This window comes from Leiobunum rupestre, chromosome 3 (assembly GCF_980474605.1).
Source record: "Leiobunum rupestre chromosome 3, qqLeiRupe1.1.hap1, whole genome shotgun sequence".
In the NCBI taxonomy this organism is placed as follows: Eukaryota; Metazoa; Arthropoda; class Arachnida; order Opiliones; family Sclerosomatidae; genus Leiobunum; species Leiobunum rupestre.
Genome location: NC_143386.1, coordinates 50,179,870 through 50,202,145, shown reverse-complemented (window position 1 = coordinate 50,202,145; position 22,276 = coordinate 50,179,870). Strand labels below are relative to the sequence as shown.

General features: G+C 42.0%; 1 protein-coding gene across 1 annotated transcript; it reads right to left on the bottom strand.

The window, feature by feature from the left end:
* Positions 1–21,111: 21,111 nt before the first annotated feature.
* LOC149952508 (uncharacterized) lies at positions 21,112–21,726 on the bottom strand. Its single transcript, XM_090169726.1, has 2 exons — positions 21,520–21,726; positions 21,112–21,381 (listed from the first exon to the last, which is right to left on the bottom strand). Exons 1-2 carry the CDS (start codon positions 21,724–21,726, stop codon positions 21,112–21,114), a joined length of 477 nt encoding a protein of 158 aa, XP_090025852.1.
* Positions 21,727–22,276: the final 550 nt, after the last annotated feature.

Here is a 22,276-nt window from a genome sequence, read left to right as displayed (position 1 = left end):
GTACTCTTTAAAGGACTAGTGCAACCTTATAGCTTGTCTCGTCTCGAGGGTACTCTTTAAAGGACTGGTGTAACCTTATAGCTTGTCTCGTCTCGAGCGTACTCTTTAAAGGACTGGTGTAACCTTATAGCTTGTATCGTATTGAGAGCACTCATTAAAGGACTGGTGTAACCTTTTAGCTTGTATCGTCTCGAGGGTACTCTTTAAAGGACTGATGTAACCTTATAGCTTCTCTCGTCTCAAGGGTACTCTTTAAAGGACTGGCGTTACCTTATAGCTTGTATCGTCTCGAGGGTACTCTTTAAAGGACTGGTGTAATCTTTAAGCTTGTCTCGTCTCGAGGGTATTCTTTAAAGGACTGGTGTACCTTATATCTTGTATCGTCTCTAGGGTACTCTTTAAAGGACTGGTGTAAGCTTAGAGCTTGTATCGTATTGAGGGCACTCTTTAAAGGAGTGGTGAAACCTTAAAGCTTGTATCGTCTCGAGGGTACTCTTTAAAGGACTAGTGTAACCTTATAGCTTGAATCGTCTCGAGGGAACTCTTTAAAGGACTAGTGTAACCTTATAGCTTGTATCGTCTCGAGGGTACTCTTTAAAGGACTAGTGTAACCTTATAGCTTGTATCGTCTCGAGGGTACTCTTTAAAGGACTAGTGTAACCTTATAGCTTGTATCGTCTCGAGGGTACTATTTAAAGGACTGGTGCAACCTTATAGCTTGTCTCGTCTCGAGGGTACTCTTTAAAGGACTGGTGTAACCTTATAGCTTGTCTCGTCTCGAGGGTCCTCTTTAAAGGACTGGTGTACCATTTATCTTGTATCGTCTCTAGGGTACTCTTTAAAGGACTGGTGTAAGCTTATAGCTTGTATCGTATTGAGGGCACTCTTTAAAGGACTGGTGAAACCTTAAAGCTTGTATCGTCTCGAGGGTACTCTTTAAAGGACTAGTGTAACCTTAGAGCTTGTATCGTCTCGAGGGCACTCTTTACAGGACCGGTGAAACCTTAGAGCTTGTATCGTCTCGAGGGTACTCTTTAAAGGACTGGTGTAACCTTATAGCTTTTATCGTATGGAGGGCACTCTTTAAAGGACTGATGTAACCTTATAGCTTCTCTCGTCTCAAGGGTACTCTTTAAAGGACTGTTGTTACCTTATAGCTTGTATCGTCTCGAGGGCACTCTTTAAAGGACTGGTGAAACCTTAGAGCTTGTATCGTCTCGAGGGTACTCTTTAAAGGACTGGTGCAACCTTATAGCTTGTCTCGTCTCGAGGGTATTCTTTAAAGGACTGGCGTACCTTATATCTTGTATCGTCTCGAGGGTACTCTTTAAAGGACTAGTGTAACCTTAGAGCTTGTATCGTCTCGAGGGCACTCTTTACAGGACCGGTGAAACCTTAGAGCTTGTATCGTCTCGAGGGTACTCTTTAAAGGACTAGTGTAACCTTATAGCTTGAATCGTCTCGAGGGTACTCTTTAAAGGACTAGTGTAACCTTAGAGCTTGTATCGTCTCGTGGGCACTCTTTACCGGACCGGTGAAACCTTAGAGCTTGTATCGTCTCGAGGGTACTCTTTTAAGGACTGATGTACCCTTATAGCTTCTCTCGTCTCAAGGGTACTCTTTTAAGGACTGGTGCAACCTTATAGCTTGTCTCGTCTCGAGGGTATTCTTTAAAGGACTGGTGTACCTTATATCTTGTATCGTCTCTAGGGTACTCTTTAAAGGACTGGTGTAAGCTTAGAGCTTGTATCGTATTGAGGGCACTTTTTAAAGGAGTGGTGAAACCTTAAAGCTTGTATCGTCTCGAGGGTACTCTTTAAAGGACTAGTGTAACCTTATAGCTTGAATCGTCTCGAGGGAACTCTTTAAAGGACTAGTGTAACCTTATAGCTTGTATCGTCTCGAGGGTACTCTTTAAAGGACTAGTGTAACCTTATAGCTTGTATCGTCTCGAGGGTACTCTTTAAAGGACTGGTGTAAGCTTAGAGCTTGTATCGTATTGAGGGCACTCTTTAAAGGAGTGGTGAAACCTTAAAGCTTGTATCGTCTCGAGGGTACTCTTTAAAGGACTAGTGTAACCTTATAGCTTGAATCGTCTCGAGGGAACTCTTTAAAGGACTAGTGTAACCTTATAGCTTGTATCGTCTCGAGGGTACTCTTTAAAGGACTAGTGTAACCTTATAGCTTGTATCGTCTCGAGGGTACTCTTTAAAGGACTGGTGTAAGCTTATAGCTTGTATCGTATTGAGGGCACTCTTTAAAGGACTGGTGAAACCTTAAAGCTTGTATCGTCTCGAGGGTACTCTTTAAAGGACTAGTGTAACCTTAGAGCTTGTATCGTCTCGAGGGCACTCTTTAAAGGACTGGTGAAACCTTAGAGCTTGTATCGTCTCGAGGGTACTCTTTAAAGGACTGGTGCAACCTTATAGCTTGTCTCGTCTCGAGGGTATTCTTTAAAGGACTGGCGTACCTTATATCTTGTATCGTCTCGAGGGTACTCTTTAAAGGACTAGTGTAACCTTAGAGCTTGTATCGTCTCGAGGGCACTCTTTACAGGACCGGTGAAACCTTAGAGCTTGTATCGTCTCGAGGGTACTCTTTAAAGGACTAGTGTAACCTTATAGCTTGAATCGTCTCGAGGTTACTCTTTAAAGGACTAGTGTAACCTTATAGCTTGTATCGTCTCGAGGGTACTCTTTAAAGGACTAGTGTAACCTTATATCTTGTATCGTCTCGAGGGTACTCTTTAAAGGACTAGTGTAACCTTAGAGCTTGTATCGTCTCGTGGGCACTCTTTACCGGACCGGTGAAACCTTAGAGCTTGTTTCGTCTCGAGGGTACTCTTTAAAGGACTGGTGTAACCTAATAGCTTTTATCGTATGGAGGGCACTCTTTATAGGACTGGTGAAACCTTAGAGCTTGTATCGTCTCGAGGGTACTCTTTAAAGGACTAGTGCAACCTTATAGCTTGTCTCGTCTCGAGGGTACTCTTTAAAGAACTGGTGTAACCTTATAGCTTGTCTCGTCTCGAGCGTACTCTTTAAAGGACTGGTGTAACCTTATAGCTTGTATCGTATTGAGAGCACTCATTAAAGGACTGGTGTAACCTTTTAGCTTGTATCGTCTCGAGGGTACTCTTTAAAGGACTGATGTAACCTTATAGCTTCTCTCGTCTCAAGGGTACTCTTTAAAGGACTGGTGTTACCTTATAGCTTGTACCGTCTCGAGGGCACTCTTTACAGGACTGGTGTAACCTAATAGCTTGTATCGTCTCGAGGGTACTCTTTAAAGGACTAGTGTAACCTTATAGCTTGTATCGTCTCGAGGGTACTCTTTAAAGGACTGGTGTTACCTTATAGTTTGTATCGTCTCGAGAGCACTCTTTAAAGGACTGGTGCAACCTTATAGCTTGTCTCGTCTCGAGGGTACTCTTTAAAGGACTGGTGTACCTTATATCTTGTATCGTCTCTAGGGTACTCTTTAAAGGACTGGTGTAAGCTTATAGCTTGTATCGTATTGAGGGCACTCTTTAAAGGACTGGTGAAACCTTAAAGCTTGTATCGTCTCAAGGGTACTTTTTAAAGGACTAGTGTAACCTTATAGCTTGTATCGTCTCGAGGGCACTCTTTACAGGACTGGTGTAACCTAATAGCTTGTATCGTCTCGAGGGTACTCTTTAAAGGACTGGTGTAACCTAATAGCTTTTATCGAATGGAGGGCACTCTTTAAAGGACTGGTGAAACCTTAGAGCTTGTATCGTCTCGAGGGTACTCTTTAAAGGACTGGTGCAACCTTATAGCTTGTCTCGTCTCGAGGGTACTCTTTAAAGGACTGGTGTACCTTATATCTTGTATCGTCTCTAGGGTACTCTTTAAAGGACTGGTGTATACTTATAGCTTGTATCGTATTGAGAGCACTCATTAAAGGACTGGTGTAACCTTATAGCTTATCTCGTCTCGAGAGTATACTTTTGAAAGGACTGGTGTAACCTTATAGCTTGTATCGTATTGAGAGCACTCATTAAAGGACTGGTGTAACCTAATAGCTTGTCTCGTCTCGAGGGTACTCTTTAAAGGACTGGTGTAACTTTATAGCTTGTATCGTATCGAGAGCACTCTTTAAAGGACTGGTGTAACCTTATAGCTTGTATCGTCTCGAGGGTATTTTTAAAGAACTCGTATAACCTTATAGCTTGTCTCGTCTCGAGGGTACTCTTTAAAGGTCTGGTGTAACCTTATAGCTTGTATCGTCTCGAGGGTATTCATTATAGGACTGATGTAACCTTATAGCTTGTATCGTCTCGAGGGTTCTCTTTAACGGACTGGTGTTTCCTTATAGCTAGTATCGTCTCGAGGGTACTCTTTAAAGGACTGGTGTAAGCTTATAGCTTGTATCGTGTCGAGGGTACTCTTTAAAGGACTGGTGTAATCTTATAGCTTGTCTCGTATTGAGGGCACTCTTTAAAGGACTGGTGAAACCTAATAGCTTTTATCTTATGGAGGGCACTCTTTAAAGGACTGGTGAAACCTTAGAGCTTGTATCGTCTCGAGGGTACTCTTTAAAGGACTGGTGTAACCTTATAGCTTGTATCGTCTCGAGGGTACTCTTTAAAGTACTCGTATAACCTTATAGCTTGTCTCGTCTCGAGGGTACTCTTTAAAGAACTCGTATAACCTTATAGCTTGTCTCGTCTCGAGGGTACTCTTTAAAGATCTGGTGTAACCTTATAGCTTGTATCGTCTCGAGGGTATTCATTAAAGGACTGATGTAACCTTATAGCTTGTATCGTCTCGAGGGTTCTCGTTAATGGACTGGTGTTTCCTTATAGCTAGTATCGTCTCGAGGGTACTCTTTAAAGGACTGGTGTAAGCTTATAGCTTGTTACGTCTCGGGGGTACTCTTTAAAGGTCTGGTATAATCTTGTAGATTGTATAGTCTCGAAGGTATTAATTAAAGGACTGATGTTACCTTATAGCTTGTATCGTCTCGAGGGTTCTCTTTAACGGACTGGTGTTTCCTTATAGCTAGTATCGTCTCGAGGGTACTCTTTAAAGGACTGGTGAAACCTTAGAGTTTGTATCGTCTCGAGGGTACTCTTTAAAGGACTGGTGTAATCTTATAGCTTGTCTCGTATTGAGGGCACTCTTTAAAGGACTGGTGAAACCTAATAGCTTTTATCTTACGGAGGGCACTCTTTAAAGGACTGGTGAAACCTTAGAGCTTGTATCGTCTCGAGGGTACTCTTTAAAGGACTGGTGTAACCTTATAGCTTGTATCGTCTCGAGGGTACTCTTTAAAGAACTCGTATAACCTTATAGCTTGTCTCGTCTCGAGGGTACTCTTTAAAGAACTCGTATAACCTTATAGCTTGTATCGTCTCGAGGGTTCTCTTTAACGGACTGGTGTTTCCTTATAGCTAGTATCGTCTCGAGGGTACTCTATAAAGATCTGGTGTAACCTTATAGCTTGTATCGTCTCGAGGGTACTCTTTAAAGGACTGGTGTAATCTTATAGCTTGTCTCGTATTGAGGGCACTCTTTAAAGGACTGGTGAAACCTAATAGCTTTTATCTTATGGAGGGCACTCTTTAAAGGACTGGTGAAACCTTAGAGCTTGCCTCTTCTCGATGGTACTCTTTAAAGAACTCGTATAACCTTATAGCTTGTCTCGTCTCGAGGGTACTCTTTAAAGAACTCGTATAACCTTATAGCTTGTCTCGTCTCGAGGGTACTCTTTAAAGAACTCGTATAACCTTATAGCTTGTATCGTCTCGAGGGTTCTCTTTAACGGACTGGTGTTTCCTTATAGCTAGTATCGTCTCGAGGGTACTCTTTATAGGACTGGTGTAACCTTATAGCTTGCCTCTTCTCGATGGTACTCTTTAAAGGACTGGTGTAACCTTATAGCTTGTCTCGTCTCGAGTGTACTCTTTAAAGGACTGGTGTAACCTTATAGCTTGTATCGTATCGAGAGCACTCTTTAAAGGACTGGTGTAACCTTATAGATTGTATCGTCTCGAGGTTATTCATTAAAGGACTGATGTAACCTTATAGCTTGTCTCGTCTCGAGGGTTCTCTTTAACGGACTGGTGCTTCCTTATAGCTAGTATCGTCTCGAGGGTACTCTATAAAGGTCTGGTGTAACCTTATAGATTGTATCGTCTCGAGGTTATTCATTAAAGGACTGATGTAACCTTATAGCTTGTATCGTCTCGATTGTTCTCTTGAACGGACTGGTGTTTCCTAATAGCTAGTATCGTCTCGAGGGTACTCTTTAAAGGACTGGTGTAAGCTTATAGCTTGTATCGTATTGAGGGCACTCTTTAAAGGACTGGTGAAACCTTAGAGCTTGTATCGTCTCGAGGGTACTCTTTAAAGGACTGGTGTAATCTTATAGCTTGTCTCGTATTGAGGGCACTCTTAAAAGGACTGGTGAAACGTTATAGCTTGTCTTGTCTCGAGGGTTCTCTTTAAAGGACTGGTGTAACCTTAGAGCTTGTATCGTCTCGAGGGTACTCTTTTAAGGACTTGTGTAACCTTATAGCTTGTCTCGTCTCGAGGGTTCTCTTTAAAGGACTGGTGTTACCTTAAAGCTTGTATTGTCTCAAGTATACAAGTATACTCTTTAAAGGACTGGTGTAACCTTATAGCTTCTCTCGTCTCAAGGGTACTCTTTAAAGGACTGGTGTTACCTTATAGCTTGTATCGTCTCGAGGGTACTCTTTAAAGAACGGGTATAACCCTATAGCTTGTATCGTCTAGAGGGTACTCTTTAAAGGACTGGTGTAACTTTATAGCTTGTATCGTCTCGAGGGTAATCTTTAAAAGACAGGTGTAACCTTACAGCTTTTCTCGTCTCGAGGGTACTCTTTAAAGGACTGGTGTAGCCTTATAGCTTGTCTCGTCTCGAGGGTACTCTTTAAAGGACCGGTGTAGCCTTATAGCTTGTATTGTCTCGAGGGTGCTCTTTAAAGGACTGGTGTAACATTAAAGCTTGTATCGCCTCGAGGGTACTCTTTAAAGGACTGGTGTCACCTTATAGCTTCTCTCGTCTCAAGGGTACACTTCAAAGGACTGGTGTTACCTTATAGCTAGTATCGTCTCGAGGGTACTCTTTAAAGGACTGGTGTGAGCTTATAGCTTGTCTCGTCTCGAGGGTTCTCTTTAAAGGACTGGTGTAACCTTATAGCTTCTCTCGTCTCAAGGGTACTCTTTAAAGGACTGGTGTTACCTTATAGCTTGTATTGTCTCGAGGGTGCTCTTTAAAGCACTGGTGTAACATTAAAGCTTGTATCGTCTCGAGGGTACTTTTTAAAGGACTGGTGTAACCATATAGCTTGTATCGCCTCGAGGGTACTCTTTAAAGGACTGGTGTCACCTTATAGCTTCTCTCGTCTCAAGGGTACACTTTAAAGGACTGGTGTTACCTTATAGCTTGTATCGTCTCGAGGGTTATCTTTAAAAGACTGGTGTTACCTTATAGTTTTTCTCGTCTCGAGGGTACTCTTTTAAGGACTGGTGTAGCCTTATAGCTTCTCTTGTCTCGAGGGTACTCTTTAAATGACTGGTGTAGCCTTATAGCTTGTATCGTATTGAGAGCACTCATTAAAGGACTGGTGTAACCTTTTAGCTTGTATCGTCTCGAGGGTACTCTTTAAAGGACTGATGTAACCTTATAGCTTCTCTCGTCTCAAGGGTACTCTTTAAAGGACTGGTGTTACCTTATAGCTTGTATCGTCTCGAGGGTACTCTTTAAAGGACTGGTGTAATCTTATAGCTTGTCTCGTCTCGAGGGTATTCTTTAAAGGACTGGTGTACCTTATATCTTGTATCGTCTCTAGGGTACTCTTTAAAGGACTGGTGTAAGCTTAGAGCTTGTATCGTATTGAGGGCACTCTTTAAAGGAGTGGTGAAACCTTAAAGCTTGTATCGTCTCGAGGGTACTCTTTAAAGGACTAGTGTAACCTTATAGCTTGAATCGTCTCGAGGGAACTCTTTAAAGGACTAGTGTAACCTTATAGCTTGTATCGTCTCGAGGGTACTCTTTAAAGGACTAGTGTAACCTTATAGCTTGTATCGTCTCGAGGGTACTCTTTAAAGGACTAGTGTAACCTTATAGCTTGTATCGTCTCGAGGGTACTATTTAAAGGACTGGTGCAACCTTATAGCTTGTCTCGTCTCGAGGGTACTCTTTAAAGGACTGGTGTAACCTTATAGCTTGTCTCGTCTCGAGGGTCCTCTTTAAAGGACTGGTGTACCTTATATCTTGTATCGTTTCTAGGGTACTCTTTAAAGGACTGGTGTAAGCTTATAGCTTGTATCGTATTGAGGGCACTCTTTAAAGGACTGGTGAAACCTTAAAGCTTGTATCGTCTCGAGGGTACTCTTTAAAGGACTAGTGTAACCTTAGAGCTTGTATCGTCTCGAGGGCACTCTTTACAGGACCGGTGAAACCTTAGAGCTTGTATCGTCTCGAGGGTACTCTTTAAAGGACTAGTGTAACCTTAGAGATTGTATCGTCTCGAGGGCACTCTTTACAGGACCGGTGAAACCTTAGAGCTTGTATCGTCTCGAGGGTACTCTTTAAAGGACTGGTGTAACCTTATAGCTTTTATCGTATGGAGGGCACTCTTTAAAGGACTGATGTAACCTTATAGCTTCTCTCGTCTCAAGGGTACTCTTTAAAGGACTGTTGTTACCTTATAGCTTGTATCGTCTCGAGGGCACTCTTTAAAGGACTGGTGAAACCTTAGAGCTTGTATCGTCTCGAGGGTACTCTTTAAAGGACTGGTGCAACCTTATAGCTTGTCTCGTCTCGAGGGTATTCTTTAAAGGACTGGCGTACCTTATATCTTGTATCGTCTCGAGGGTACTCTTTAAAGGACTAGTGTAACCTTAGAGCTTGTATCGTCTCGAGGGCACTCTTTACAGGACCGGTGAAACCTTAGAGCTTGTATCGTCTCGAGGGTACTCTTTAAAGGACTAGTGTAACCTTATAGCTTGAATCGTCTCGAGGGTACTCTTTAAAGGACTAGTGTAACCTTAGAGCTTGTATCGTCTCGTGGGCACTCTTTACCGGACCGGTGAAACCTTAGAGCTTGTATCGTCTCGAGGGTACTCTTTAAAGGACTGATGTACCCTTATAGCTTCTCTCGTCTCAAGGGTACTCTTTAAAGGACTGGTGCAACCTTATAGCTTGTCTCGTCTCGAGGGTATTCTTTAAAGGACTGGTGTACCTTATATCTTGTATCGTCTCTAGGGTACTCTTTAAAGGACTGGTGTAAGCTTAGAGCTTGTATCGTATTGAGGGCACTCTTTAAAGGAGTGGTGAAACCTTAAAGCTTGTATCGTCTCGAGGGTACTCTTTAAAGGACTAGTGTAACCTTATAGCTTGAATCGTCTCGAGGGAACTCTTTAAAGGACTAGTGTAACCTTATAGCTTGTATCGTCTCGAGGGTACTCTTTAAAGGACTAGTGTAACCTTATAGCTTGTATCGTCTCGAGGGTACTCTTTAAAGGACTGGTGTAAGCTTAGAGCTTGTATCGTATTGAGGGCACTCTTTAAAGGAGTGGTGAAACCTTAAAGCTTGTATCGTCTCGAGGGTACTCTTTAAAGGACTAGTGTAACCTTATAGCTTGAATCGTCTCGAGGGAACTCTTTAAAGGACTAGTGTAACCTTATAGCTTGTATCGTCTCGAGGGTACTCTTTAAAGGACTAGTGTAACCTTATAGCTTGTATCGTCTCGAGGGTACTCTTTAAAGGACTAGTGTAACCTTATAGCTTGTATCGTCTCGAGGGTACTCTTTAAAGGACTAGTGTAACCTTATAGCTTGTATCGTCTCGAGGGTACTCTTTAAAGGACTAGTGTAACCTTATAGCTTGTATCGTCTCGAGAGTACTCTTTAAAGGACTGGTGTAAGCTTATAGCTTGTATCGTATTGAGGGCACTCTTTAAAGGACTGGTGAAACCTTAAAGCTTGTATCGTCTCGAGGGTACTCTTTAAAGGACTAGTGTAACCTTAGAGCTTGTATCGTCTCGAGGGCACTCTTTACAGGACCGGTGAAACCTTAGAGCTTGTATCGTCTCGAGGGTACTCTTTAAAGGACTGGTGTAACCTTATAGCTTTTATCGTATGGAGGGCACTCTTTAAAGGACTGATGTAACCTTATAGCTTCTCTCGTCTCAAGGGTACTCTTTAAAGGACTGTTGTTACCTTATAGCTTGTATCGTCTCGAGGGCACTCTTTAAAGGACTGGTGAAACCTTAGAGCTTGTATCGTCTCGAGGGTACTCTTTAAAGGACTGGTGCAACCTTATAGCTTGTCTCGTCTCGAGGGTATTCTTTAAAGGACTGGCGTACCTTATATCTTGTATCGTCTCGAGGGTACTCTTTAAAGGACTAGTGTAACCTTAGAGCTTGTATCGTCTCGAGGGCACTCTTTACAGGACCGGTGAAACCTTAGAGCTTGTATCGTCTCGAGGGTACTCTTTAAAGGACTAGTGTAACCTTATAGCTTGAATCGTCTCGAGGGTACTCTTTAAAGGACTAGTGTAACCTTATAGCTTGTATCGTCTCGAGGGTACTCTTTAAAGGACTAGTGTAACCTTATATCTTGTATCGTCTCGAGGGTACTCTTTAAAGGACTAGTGTAACCTTAGAGCTTGTATCGTCTCGTGGGCACTCTTTACCGGACCGGTGAAACCTTAGAGCTTGTTTCGTCTCGAGGGTACTCTTTAAAGGACTGGTGTAACCTAATAGCTTTTATCGTATGGAGGGCACTCTTTATAGGACTGGTGAAACCTTAGAGCTTGTATCGTCTCGAGGGTACTCTTTAAAGGACTAGTGCAACCTTATAGCTTGTCTCGTCTCGAGGGTACTCTTTAAAGAACTGGTGTAACCTTATAGCTTGTCTCGTCTCGAGCGTACTCTTTAAAGGACTGGTGTAACCTTATAGCTTGTATCGTATTGAGAGCACTCATTAAAGGACTGGTGTAACCTTTTAGCTTGTATCGTCTCGAGGGTACTCTTTAAAGGACTGATGTAACCTTATAGCTTCTCTCGTCTCAAGGGTACTCTTTAAAGGACTGGTGCAACCTTATAGCTTGTCTCGTCTCGAGGGTATTCTTTAAAGGACTGGTGTACCTTATATCTTGTATCGTCTCTAGGGTACTCTTTAAAGGACTGGTGTAAGCTTAGAGCTTGTATCGTATTGAGGGCACTCTTTAAAGGAGTGGTGAAACCTTAAAGCTTGTATCGTCTCGAGGGTACTCTTTAAAGGACTAGTGTAACCTTATAGATTGAATCGTCTCGAGGGAACTCTTTAAAGGACTAGTGTAACCTTATAGCTTGTATCGTCTCGAGGGTACTCTTTAAAGGACTAGTGTAACCTTATAGCTTGTATCGTCTCGAGGGTACTCTTTAAAGGACTGGTGTAAGCTGAGAGCTTGTATCGTATTGAGGGCACTCTTTAAAGGAGTGGTGAAACCTTAAAGCTTGTATCGTCTCGAGGGTACTCTTTAAAGGACTAGTGTAACCTTATAGCTTGAATCGTCTCGAGGGAACTCTTTAAAGGACTAGTGTAACCTTATAGCTTGTATCGTCTCGAGGGTACTCTTTAAAGGACTAGTGTAACCTTATAGCTTGTATCGTCTCGAGGGTACTCTTTAAAGGACTAGTGTAACCTTATAGCTTGTATCGTCTCGAGGGTACTCTTTAAAGGACTAGTGTAACCTTATAGCTTGTATCGTCTCGAGAGTACTCTTTAAAGGACTGGTGTAAGCTTATAGCTTGTATCGTATTGAGGGCACTCTTTAAAGGACTCGTGAAACCTTAAAGCTTGTATCGTCTCGAGGGTACTCTTTAAAGGACTAGTGTAACCTTAGAGCTTGTATCGTCTCGAGGGCACTCTTTACAGGACCGGTGAAACCTTAGAGCTTGTATCGTCTCGAGGGTACTCTTTAAAGGACTGGTGTAACCTTATAGCTTTTATCGTATGGAGGGCACTCTTTAAAGGACTGATGTAACCTTATAGCTTCTCTCGTCTCAAGGGTACTCTTTAAAGGACTGTTGTTACCTTATAGCTTGTATCGTCTCGAGGGCACTCTTTAAAGGACTGGTGAAACCTTAGAGCTTGTATCGTCTCGAGGGTACTCTTTAAAGGACTGGTGCAACCTTATAGCTTGTCTCGTCTCGAGGGTATTCTTTAAAGGACTGGCGTACCTTATATCTTGTATCGTCTCGAGGGTACTCTTTAAAGGACTAGTGTAACCTTAGAGCTTGTATCGTCTCGAGGGCACTCTTTACAGGACCGGTGAAACCTTAGAGCTTGTATCGTCTCGAGGGTACTCTTTAAAGGACTAGTGTAACCTTATAGCTTGAATCGTCTCGAGGGTACTCTTTAAAGGACTAGTGTAACCTTATAGCTTGTATCGTCTCGAGGGTACTCTTTAAAGGACTAGTGTAACCTTATATCTTGTATCGTCTCGAGGGTACTCTTTAAAGGACTAGTGTAACCTTAGAGCTTGTATCGTCTCGTGGGCACTCTTTACCGGACCGGTGAAACCTTAGAGCTTGTTTCGTCTCGAGGGTACTCTTTAAAGGACTGGTGTAACCTAATAGCTTTTATCGTATGGAGGGCACTCTTTATAGGACTGGTGAAACCTTAGAGCTTGTATCGTCTCGAGGGTACTCTTTAAAGGACTAGTGCAACCTTATAGCTTGTCTCGTCTCGAGGGTACTCTTTAAAGAACTGGTGTAACCTTATAGCTTGTCTCGTCTCGAGCGTACTCTTTAAAGGACTGGTGTAACCTTATAGCTTGTATCGTATTGAGAGCACTCATTAAAGGACTGGTGTAACCTTTTAGCTTGTATCGTCTCGAGGGTACTCTTTAAAGGACTGATGTAACCTTATAGCTTCTCTCGTCTCAATGGTACTCTTTAAAGGACTGGTGTTACCTTATAGCTTGTACCGTCTCGAGGGCACTCTTTACAGGACTGGTGTAACCTAATAGCTTGTATCGTCTCGAGGGTACTCTTTAAAGGACTAGTGTAACCTTATAGCTTGTATCGTCTCGAGAGTACTCTTTAAAGGACTGGTGTTACCTTATAGCTTGTATCGTCTCGAGAGCACTCTTTAAAGGACTGGTGCAACCTTATAGCTTGTCTCGTCTCGAGGGTACTCTTTCAAGGACTGGTGTACCTTATATCTTGTATCGTCTCTAGGGTACTCTTTAAAGGACTGGTGTAAGCTTATAGCTTGTATCGTATTGAGGGCACTCTTTAAAGGACTGGTGAAACCTTAAAGCTTGTATCGTCTCAAGGGTACTTTTTAAAGGACTAGTGTAACCTTATAGCTTGTATCGTCTCGAGGGCACTCTTTACAGGACTGGTGTAACCTAATAGCTTGTATCGTCTCGAGGGTACTCTTTAAAGGACTGGTGTAACCTAATAGCTTTTATCGAATGGAGGGCACTCTTTAAAGGACTGGTGAAACCTTAGAGCTTGTATCGTCTCGAGGGTACTCTTTAAAGGACTGGTGCAACCTTATAGCTTGTCTCGTCTCGAGGGTACTCTTTAAAGGACTGGTGTACCTTATATCTTGTATCGTCTCTAGGGTACTCTTTAAAGGACTGGTGTATACTTATAGCTTGTATCGTATTGAGAGCACTCATTAAAGGACTGGTGTAACCTTATAGCTTATCTCGTCTCGAGAGTATACTTTTGAAAGGACTGGTGTAACCTTATAGCTTGTATCGTATTGAGAGCACTCATTAAAGGACTGGTGTAACCTAATAGCTTGTCTCGTCTCGAGGGTACTCTTTAAAGGACTGGTGTAACTTTATAGCTTGTATCGTATCGAGAGCACTCTTTAAAGGACTGGTGTAACCTTATAGCTTGTATCGTCTCGAGGGTATTTTTAAAGAACTCGTATAACCTTATAGCTTGTCTCGTCTCGAGGGTACTCTTTAAAGGTCTGGTGTAACCTTATAGCTTGTATCGTCTCGAGGGTATTCATTATAGGACTGATGTAACCTTATAGCTTGTATCGTCTCGAGGGTTCTCTTTAACGGACTGGTGTTTCCTTATAGCTAGTATCGTCTCGAGGGTACTCTTTAAAGGACTGGTGTAAGCTTATAGCTTGTATCGTGTCGAGGGTACTCTTTAAAGGACTGGTGTAATCTTATAGCTTGTCTCGTATTGAGGGCACTCTTTAAAGGACTGGTGAAACCTAATAGCTTTTATCTTATGGAGGGCACTCTTTAAAGGACTGGTGAAACCTTAGAGCTTGTATCGTCTCGAGGGTACTCTTTAAAGGACTGGTGTAACCTTATAGCTTGTATCGTCTCGAGGGTACTCTTTAAAGAACTCGTATAACCTTATAGCTTGTCTCGTCTCGAGGGTACTCTTTAAAGAACTCGTATAACCTTATAGCTTGTCTCGTCTCGAGGGTACTCTTTAAAGGTCTGGTGTAACCTTATAGCTTGTATCGTCTCGAGGGTATTCATTAAAGGACTGATGTAACCTTATAGCTTGTATCGTCTCGAGGGTTCTCGTTAATGGACTGGTGTTTCCTTATAGCTAGTATCGTCTCGAGGGTACTCTTTAAAGGACTGGTGTAAGCTTATAGCTTGTTACGTCTCGGGGGTACTCTTTAAAGGTCTGGTATAATCTTGTAGATTGTATAGTCTCGAAGGTATTAATTAAAGGACTGATGTTACCTTATAGCTTGTATCGTCTCGAGGGTTCTCTTTAACGGACTGGTGTTTCCTTATAGCTAGTATCGTCTCGAGGGTACTCTTTAAAGGACTGGTGAAACCTTAGAGTTTGTATCGTCTCGAGGGTACTCTTTAAAGGACTGGTGTAATCTTATAGCTTGTCTCGTATTGAGGGCACTCTTTAAAGGACTGGTGAAACCTAATAGCTTTTATCTTACGGAGGGCACTCTTTAAAGGACTGGTGAAACCTTAGAGCTTGTATCGTCTCGAGGGTACTCTTTAAAGGACTGGTGTAACCTTATAGCTTGTATCGTCTCGAGGGTACTCTTTAAAGAACTCGTATAACCTTATAGCTTGTCTCGTCTCGAGGGTACTCTTTAAAGAACTCGTATAACCTTATAGCTTGTATCGTCTCGAGGGTTCTCTTTAACGGACTGGTGTTTCCTTATAGCTAGTATCGTCTCGAGGGTACTCTATAAAGATCTGGTGTAACCTTATAGCTTGTATCGTCTCGAGGGTACTCTTTAAAGGACTGGTGTAATCTTATAGCTTGTCTCGTATTGAGGGCACTCTTTAAAGGACTGGTGAAACCTAATAGCTTTTATCTTATGGAGGGCACTCTTTAAAGGACTGGTGAAACCTTAGAGCTTGTATCGTCTCGAGGGTACTCTTTATAGGACTGGTGTAACCTTATAGCTTGTATCGTCTCGAGGGTTCTCTTTAACGGACAGGTGTTTCCTTATAGCTAGTATCGTCTCGAGGGTACTCTTTAAAGAACTCGTATAACCTTATAGCTTGCCTCTTCTCGATGGTACTCTTTAAAGAACTCGTATAACCTTATAGCTTGTCTCGTCTCGAGGGTACTCTTTAAAGAACTCGTATAACCTTATAGCTTGTCTCGTCTCGAGGGTACTCTTTAAAGAACTCGTATAACCTTATAGCTTGTATCGTCTCGAGGGTTCTCTTTAACGGACTGGTGTTTCCTTATAGCTAGTATCGTCTCGAGGGTACTCTTTATAGGACTGGTGTAACCTTATAGCTTGCCTCTTCTCGATGGTACTCTTTAAAGGACTGGTGTAACCTTATAGCTTGTCTCGTCTCGAGTGTACTCTTTAAAGGACTGGTGTAACCTTATAGCTTGTATCGTATCGAGAGCACTCTTTAAAGGACTGGTGTAACCTTATAGATTGTATCGTCTCGAGGTTATTCATTAAAGGACTGATGTAACCTTATAGCTTGTCTCGTCTCGAGGGTTCTCTTTAACGGACTGGTGTTTCCTTATAGCTAGTATCGTCTCGAGGGTACTCTATAAAGGTCTGGTGTAACCTTATAGATTGTATCGTCTCGAGAATATTCATTAAAGGACTGATGTAACCTTATAGCTTGTATCGTCTCGATTGTTCTCTTGAACGGACTGGTGTTTCCTAATAGCTAGTATCGTCTCGAGGGTACTCTTTAAAGGACTGGTGTAAGCTTATAGCTTGTATCGTATTGAGGGCACTCTTTAAAGGACTGGTGAAACCTTAGAGCTTGTATCGTCTCGAGGGTACTCTTTAAAGGACTGGTGTAATCTTATAGCTTGTCTCGTATTGAGGGCACTCTTTAAAGGACTGGTGAAACGTTATAGCTTGTCTTGTCTCGAGGGTTCTCTTTAAAGGACTGGTGTAACCTTAGAGCTTGTATCGTCTCGAGGGTACTCTTTTAAGGACTGGTGTAACCTTATAGCTTGTCTCGTCTCGAGGGTTCTCTTTAAAGGACTGGTGTTACCTTAAAGCTTGTATTGTCTCAAGTATACAAGTATACTCTTTAAAGGACTGGTGTAACCTTATAGCTTCTCTCGTCTCAAGGGTACTCTTTAAAGGACTGGTGTTACCTTATAGCTTGTATCGTCTCGAGGGTACTCTTTAAAGAACGGGTATAACCCTATAGCTTGTATCGTCTAGAGGGTACTCTTTAAAGGACTGGTGTAACTTTATAGCTTGTATCGTCTCGAGGGTAATCTTTAAAAGACAGGTGTAACCTTACAGCTTTTCTCGTCTCGAGGGTACTCTTTAAAGGACTGGTGTAGCCTTATAGCTTGTCTCGTCTCGAGGGTACTCTTTAAAGGACCGGTGTAGCCTTATAGCTTGTATTGTCTCGAGGGTGCTCTTTAAAGGACTGGTGTAACATTAAAGCTTGTATCGCCTCGAGGGTACTCTTTAAAGGACTGGTGTCACCTTATAGCTTCTCTCGTCTCAAGGGTACACTTCAAAGGACTGGTGTTACCTTATAGCTAGTATCGTCTCGAGGGTACTCTTTAAAGGACTGGTGTGAGCTTATAGCTTGTCTCGTCTCGAGGGTTCTCTTTAAAGGACTGGTGTAACCTTATAGCTTCTCTCGTCTCAAGGGTACTCTTTAAAGGACTGGTGTTACCTTATAGCTTGTATTGTCTCGAGGGTGCTCTTTAAAGCACTGGTGTAACATTAAAGCTTGTATCGTCTCGAGGGTACTTTTTAAAGGACTGGTGTAACCATATAGCTTGTATCGCCTCGAGGGTACTCTTTAAAGGACTGGTGTCACCTTATAGCTTCTCTCGTCTCAAGGGTACACTTTAAAGGACTGGTGTTACCTTATAGCTTGTATCGTCTCGAGGGTTATCTTTAAAAGACTGGTGTTACCTTATAGTTTTTCTCGTCTCGAGGGTACTCTTTTAAGGACTGGTGTAGCCTTATAGCTTCTCTTGTCTCGAGGGTACTCTTTAAAGGACTGGTGTAGCCTTATAGCTTGTATCGTATTGAGAGCACTCTTTAAAGGACTGGTGTTACCTTACAGCTTGTATCGTCTCGAGGGTACTCTTTAAAGGACTGACATCACGTGGTCAATTAAAATTATTTTACAAGACGCCTCCTTAAGTAATCTGTATGGCGGTTCTAAGCTGAAATACTCGCTATTTCATCAACACACTAGACTTCAAAACCCAGTTTAAGACAGTTTGCATGACAGTTTTTTTAATCAACTTGAGATCGATTAGCTTTATCTTATTTCAAGTTGAAATATTAACAAGGTAAATTTCGAACGTAAAAAATGTTTTACGGAAATAAATGATTGCCCTAATATCGATTTTTTTAAGGTCGAGTTAGCCCTGTTTAAAGATGATATTTTTGAAATAAATTTTTAATATATTTTCAATATAAACACTTTGAAGGTCGAAAAGACAATTTTTAATATTTAAATGGCCATTTTCCAGGTTGACATTTACAAATTTAAAATAATAACAGTTATCTCTTGCAATACGTAGGGAACACTTCGTGAGCTACGCGAGTAGATCGATTAAACGTGGAATTATATTATTCTTATTATCTACTTACATGTACAGTGTTGCAAAGGGCTTACTGATATAAAATGTTCTCTGTTGTTTTGGTGAAGGCTGTTCTTTGGTGAAGACTGTTTCCCTCTCTCTCTCCTGAAAATGATGTAGTTTCCAGTACTGTTATTTCTCTACAGACGCGTTTCAAAATATTTATCCTTCAACAAGAACATTTGTCAAAGCCAAAAGTTTCAAGTACTAGAAACGGCCTGAAGGTTGTTATTTTCTGATGGAAAATTCATGTTTAATTTTTCGTGATCTCCCTTGACTAGTTTTTTTTATATATTGAAGTAATAAAGCGGAAAAGTAAATTTTTTCATCAGAATACTTATTTTTGTGATAAAAGCATGAAACTTTCCACATATGTACAATTAAAAAAGGGGATCATTTCAGCCTGTATTCCTAACGGTCCACCATATTGAATCCAAATTTTATGCTCAAAAAATCGTATTTTATTTTGTTTCGGGGCTATAAATTAAGCTTTCAACGAAATTATAGCGGTTTTTAAGTGTTACGATGCATTGCATATTTTTTCCGTTTACGTCCGCCATATTGAATCCAAGATGGCAGATTTTAAATTTAATCCCTTAACGGAAAATCCGTTGAAAATTCCATTTTCTGGTTTTCAACAGCTGAAGGTTTAATTGCTAGTGGCTTTCACAACCTAAAAGAAAAAACTCTTAATTCGATGAACCACCATCTTGAATCCACGGTGGCTGCTATTCCATTAAATTGTAGGTTCAATTTGGTTTTCTGAAAATCCAACAGGGCTAAGGTTAAAATTTCCAAGATATTTAAAGTCTTAGACGTCATAAAGCATTTCAGTATTTGTTTCATAGTGATACGCCATTGTTCCATATAAACTTAAATTATATCAATTTTATTTTTAGAAATAAATTCGAGATAACCACAAACTTTAGCAGGCCATTTATATTCTTAGGAGCCAATACGCTTTACCTTTTAGTTTGGTTTTCATTCTTCTAATTAAAATAAAGGGAACTCTATTTTTATGTGAGCCCCATAGCACAAAACCGTGTTTACACCGATCGGCCATACCAGGAAGAAAAAACCCGGGTTGGAGTGGGAGGCTATAAGCTAGAATGGGGACAGGATGACATTTTAGTTGGATGCTATGACAAGCTCTTCGGTGCAAGTGCGTCATTTGAAAAATAAATAACGGTTGCTTTTTTTCCTCGTGACTAAGTCCTAACAGCTAAATTGATTACGCTTATATTTAAAATGCACCATTCAATAGTTGTCAATTACAATGGATAAAACTATTTATAAAAAAAAACCATTTGCAAAGCCCGCACTGGCATCCTCAAATGTAGGCCTGGTCCCTAACAGCAATTTTCTTTACTTCAGAGAGGTATCTCGTTGTTTTGGGCCAACGCTGCTGGAGAAGGTAGGGATGACTCATCCTCGCTCACGTCGTCCCCCTTCGGAATTCCCCGAAAGTGGCGACCGCTGACCCGAATGGTAAAGAACGGGGTAAAGTTACTGCTGACGCTTATGCACCACAATTCGCGTTCACACATACCCTCTGCAACGTTGCGAGTGCGCACGCAACGTTTGTATCCCGTCGTGTGAACAGTTACTGTTGCGCGTCCCAGCGTTTTAGATCACTTCGGCTGAACCTTTTCGTTGACCATTTTGGCAGCGATTCGTTACGTCATCGAGTCAGTTTTTGTGAACCATGATCCTTTTTTTTAGAAAAATCGTCAATCGTGAGTTTTTTTTGCGCCTAATAAAATTTTTATGACTTTTTTAGAAGAAAATGTCTCGCAACTTTTTGTCTATTAGCTTAAAAAATACAACAAATTTCTTCTGGGTGCATTCATTTTTAATTAGAGTGTTTTGAAACGTCACTGAAATGCGTGAGCAGACGAACTCCTAATTATATTTCTATACTATGCATGCTCAATTTTCTTCAAAACTCACTGGAAATCAAACATGTGAACGAAACGATTTCCAAACACTAAGAACCGCAGCGAGATTGAAACGTGTGAACGTGGCTACAGTAAGTCCGCAAAGATTTCTTGGCAGGCTTTCTTCTCCAGCCAATTAGGTTGGAGACCGGTAGCGTCATTCGAGGGCCCCACTATATAAGGGACGTCGAGATACTGGACTCACGTCACCCTCTTGGGTTACGGAGTGCGGCCTAACCAGTTGAATCTTTTTATATTCTTTCTTCTAGAGCAATGATCTTAGTAGCTATGCCTTGTAACAATTGGTAAATAAATAATTATGTTATTATGAATAAGAGAAGTTTACAGTTTGACTCTCGTACATGGTTTAAACTTTTCCAGATCCCGACAAATTGGTATGCCCAGCAAATATATAAGGACAAGGCTCCGAAATTCTGTCTAGTGATCTGATAGCTTTTGAAACAGCCGTACTTTTACCTATTGATATTTACTATGATATTGTATTTAATATCGTAGATGAACTTAAGGTTAGCCTATTCAAGGACAGAGAAAATATCACTTGAGTTTTCGTTGCCATTATACCCACTTTAATTCAAAAAGAGCACTGAAAATAAATTGGAAAGTAGATAGCTTAAAATGTTAACTGTCAATTTCTCCAACACTTGCTTTTTGGTGACTCGGAATGTAGCGCTACTGAAATGCATCATGTAATGGCATTAAAAGTAACCAAAAACAAGTATCAGTTTGCTCTATAGCTTTCAGACCAGAGATTTGTTATTATTTATTATTATAATTAAATACCACAGGAATTAAATGTTTAGTGAAATTTTACAACGAAAGGCGAAAGATTTATTCCAAGAAAAACAAAACAGACATAGCCTTTAGAGAATTTCAAGCAGTGGCTTTTGCAGAACTTGTATCTTAAAGTGTGCGGTGACCGAACCGAGGAGCAATACTCGAGGATGGGCAGGACGTAAGTTTTTATACCCAAGGCTTTGGTGGAGAAAGAGCAGTGCGAGAGATGCCTCCGCACAAATACGAGAGCCCGCGCAGCTCGAGAGGTGACTTGGTCAATATGGGTAAATCATTCTAGATAATTGGTGATCGTTACTCCTAGGTACTTATGCGTGGGGACGACCGTCAGCGCGGAGCCATCCAGAGTGTAGGAGTTCGTGGGGCACAGAGTCGAAAGCTTTCCGGAAATCCAAGAATATGACATCGACTCTTCCAGAGTTTTCGAGGCCAGCAGACCATTCCTCCAGACAGCAAAGGAGTTGGGATTCCGTACTGTACGCCCTCCTCAAACCATGTTGGTACGGCTTCAGGACCTCGTTAGTGGCGAGGTGAGCTGTGATGTCGGAGGTAACGATATGTTCATCTAGCTTAAGCACCTGCGAGATAAGTGCAATACGGCGTAACTCCGAAGGGTCTGATTTGTCACCTCACTTCAGTCAGTTAGGCGTGTTAAATTTGTACAGAACGCATTTTCTAGAACGACAACATATTATTGATGGACTATTGGTCGGTACTGGAGTGATGTTAGCCGAACTCCAGTCGTCAGGGATAATCCCCTCATCATAGGACAGTTGGAAGAGGTAAGTTATGGGGGCGGCTAGAACCTCGGCACAGTTTTTCAGCACTATCGCCGGAACACAGTCAGGGCCAGCAACTTTAAATGGCTTTACCTTCAGCAGCAGCCTCTTGACACCAGGTTCAGGGAAGACAATAGGCGCCATTGTAGGAGCCCTCTGAGGTAGGCGGGGGACCGATGAGAGGTGGTGAACTGAGAAGGTTCGTTGGAAAGTGACAGCCAGTAGGCTTGCCTTCTCCGCTGGTCGAGAGATGAACTTGTCTTTGCAGGTGAGATCAGGAATCCCAGACGACTTAGATTTTTGGGCCTTGTGAGAGGTCGGAGGCAACACAGTCCATGTGGTGAGTGCGGGCAGCACGGATGGCGTATTTTATGACACGCGGTGGCTAACGAATTTCCGTTGGTTGGTAGCCGAGGCACGATTATAGCGGCACTTGGTCATACGGATGAGGAGTTTGAGGAACTGTCCCACCCAAGCAAGGTTCTGCCTTGAGGAGAGTTTCTTCTTGGGGACGTGATCTGTCACTACCTGTTCAATCGCGCCTTTGATGACGTCCCACACACCGCGGACGGAGATGACATCGGTGGGAGCGATTAGGGACAGCCCAGCCGAAAGGACAGCAAAATCGGCCTTGTTGAAATTCGGTACGATACGCGATGTAGAGCAGTGTTGAGGACGCACCCGCCAAGAGGAA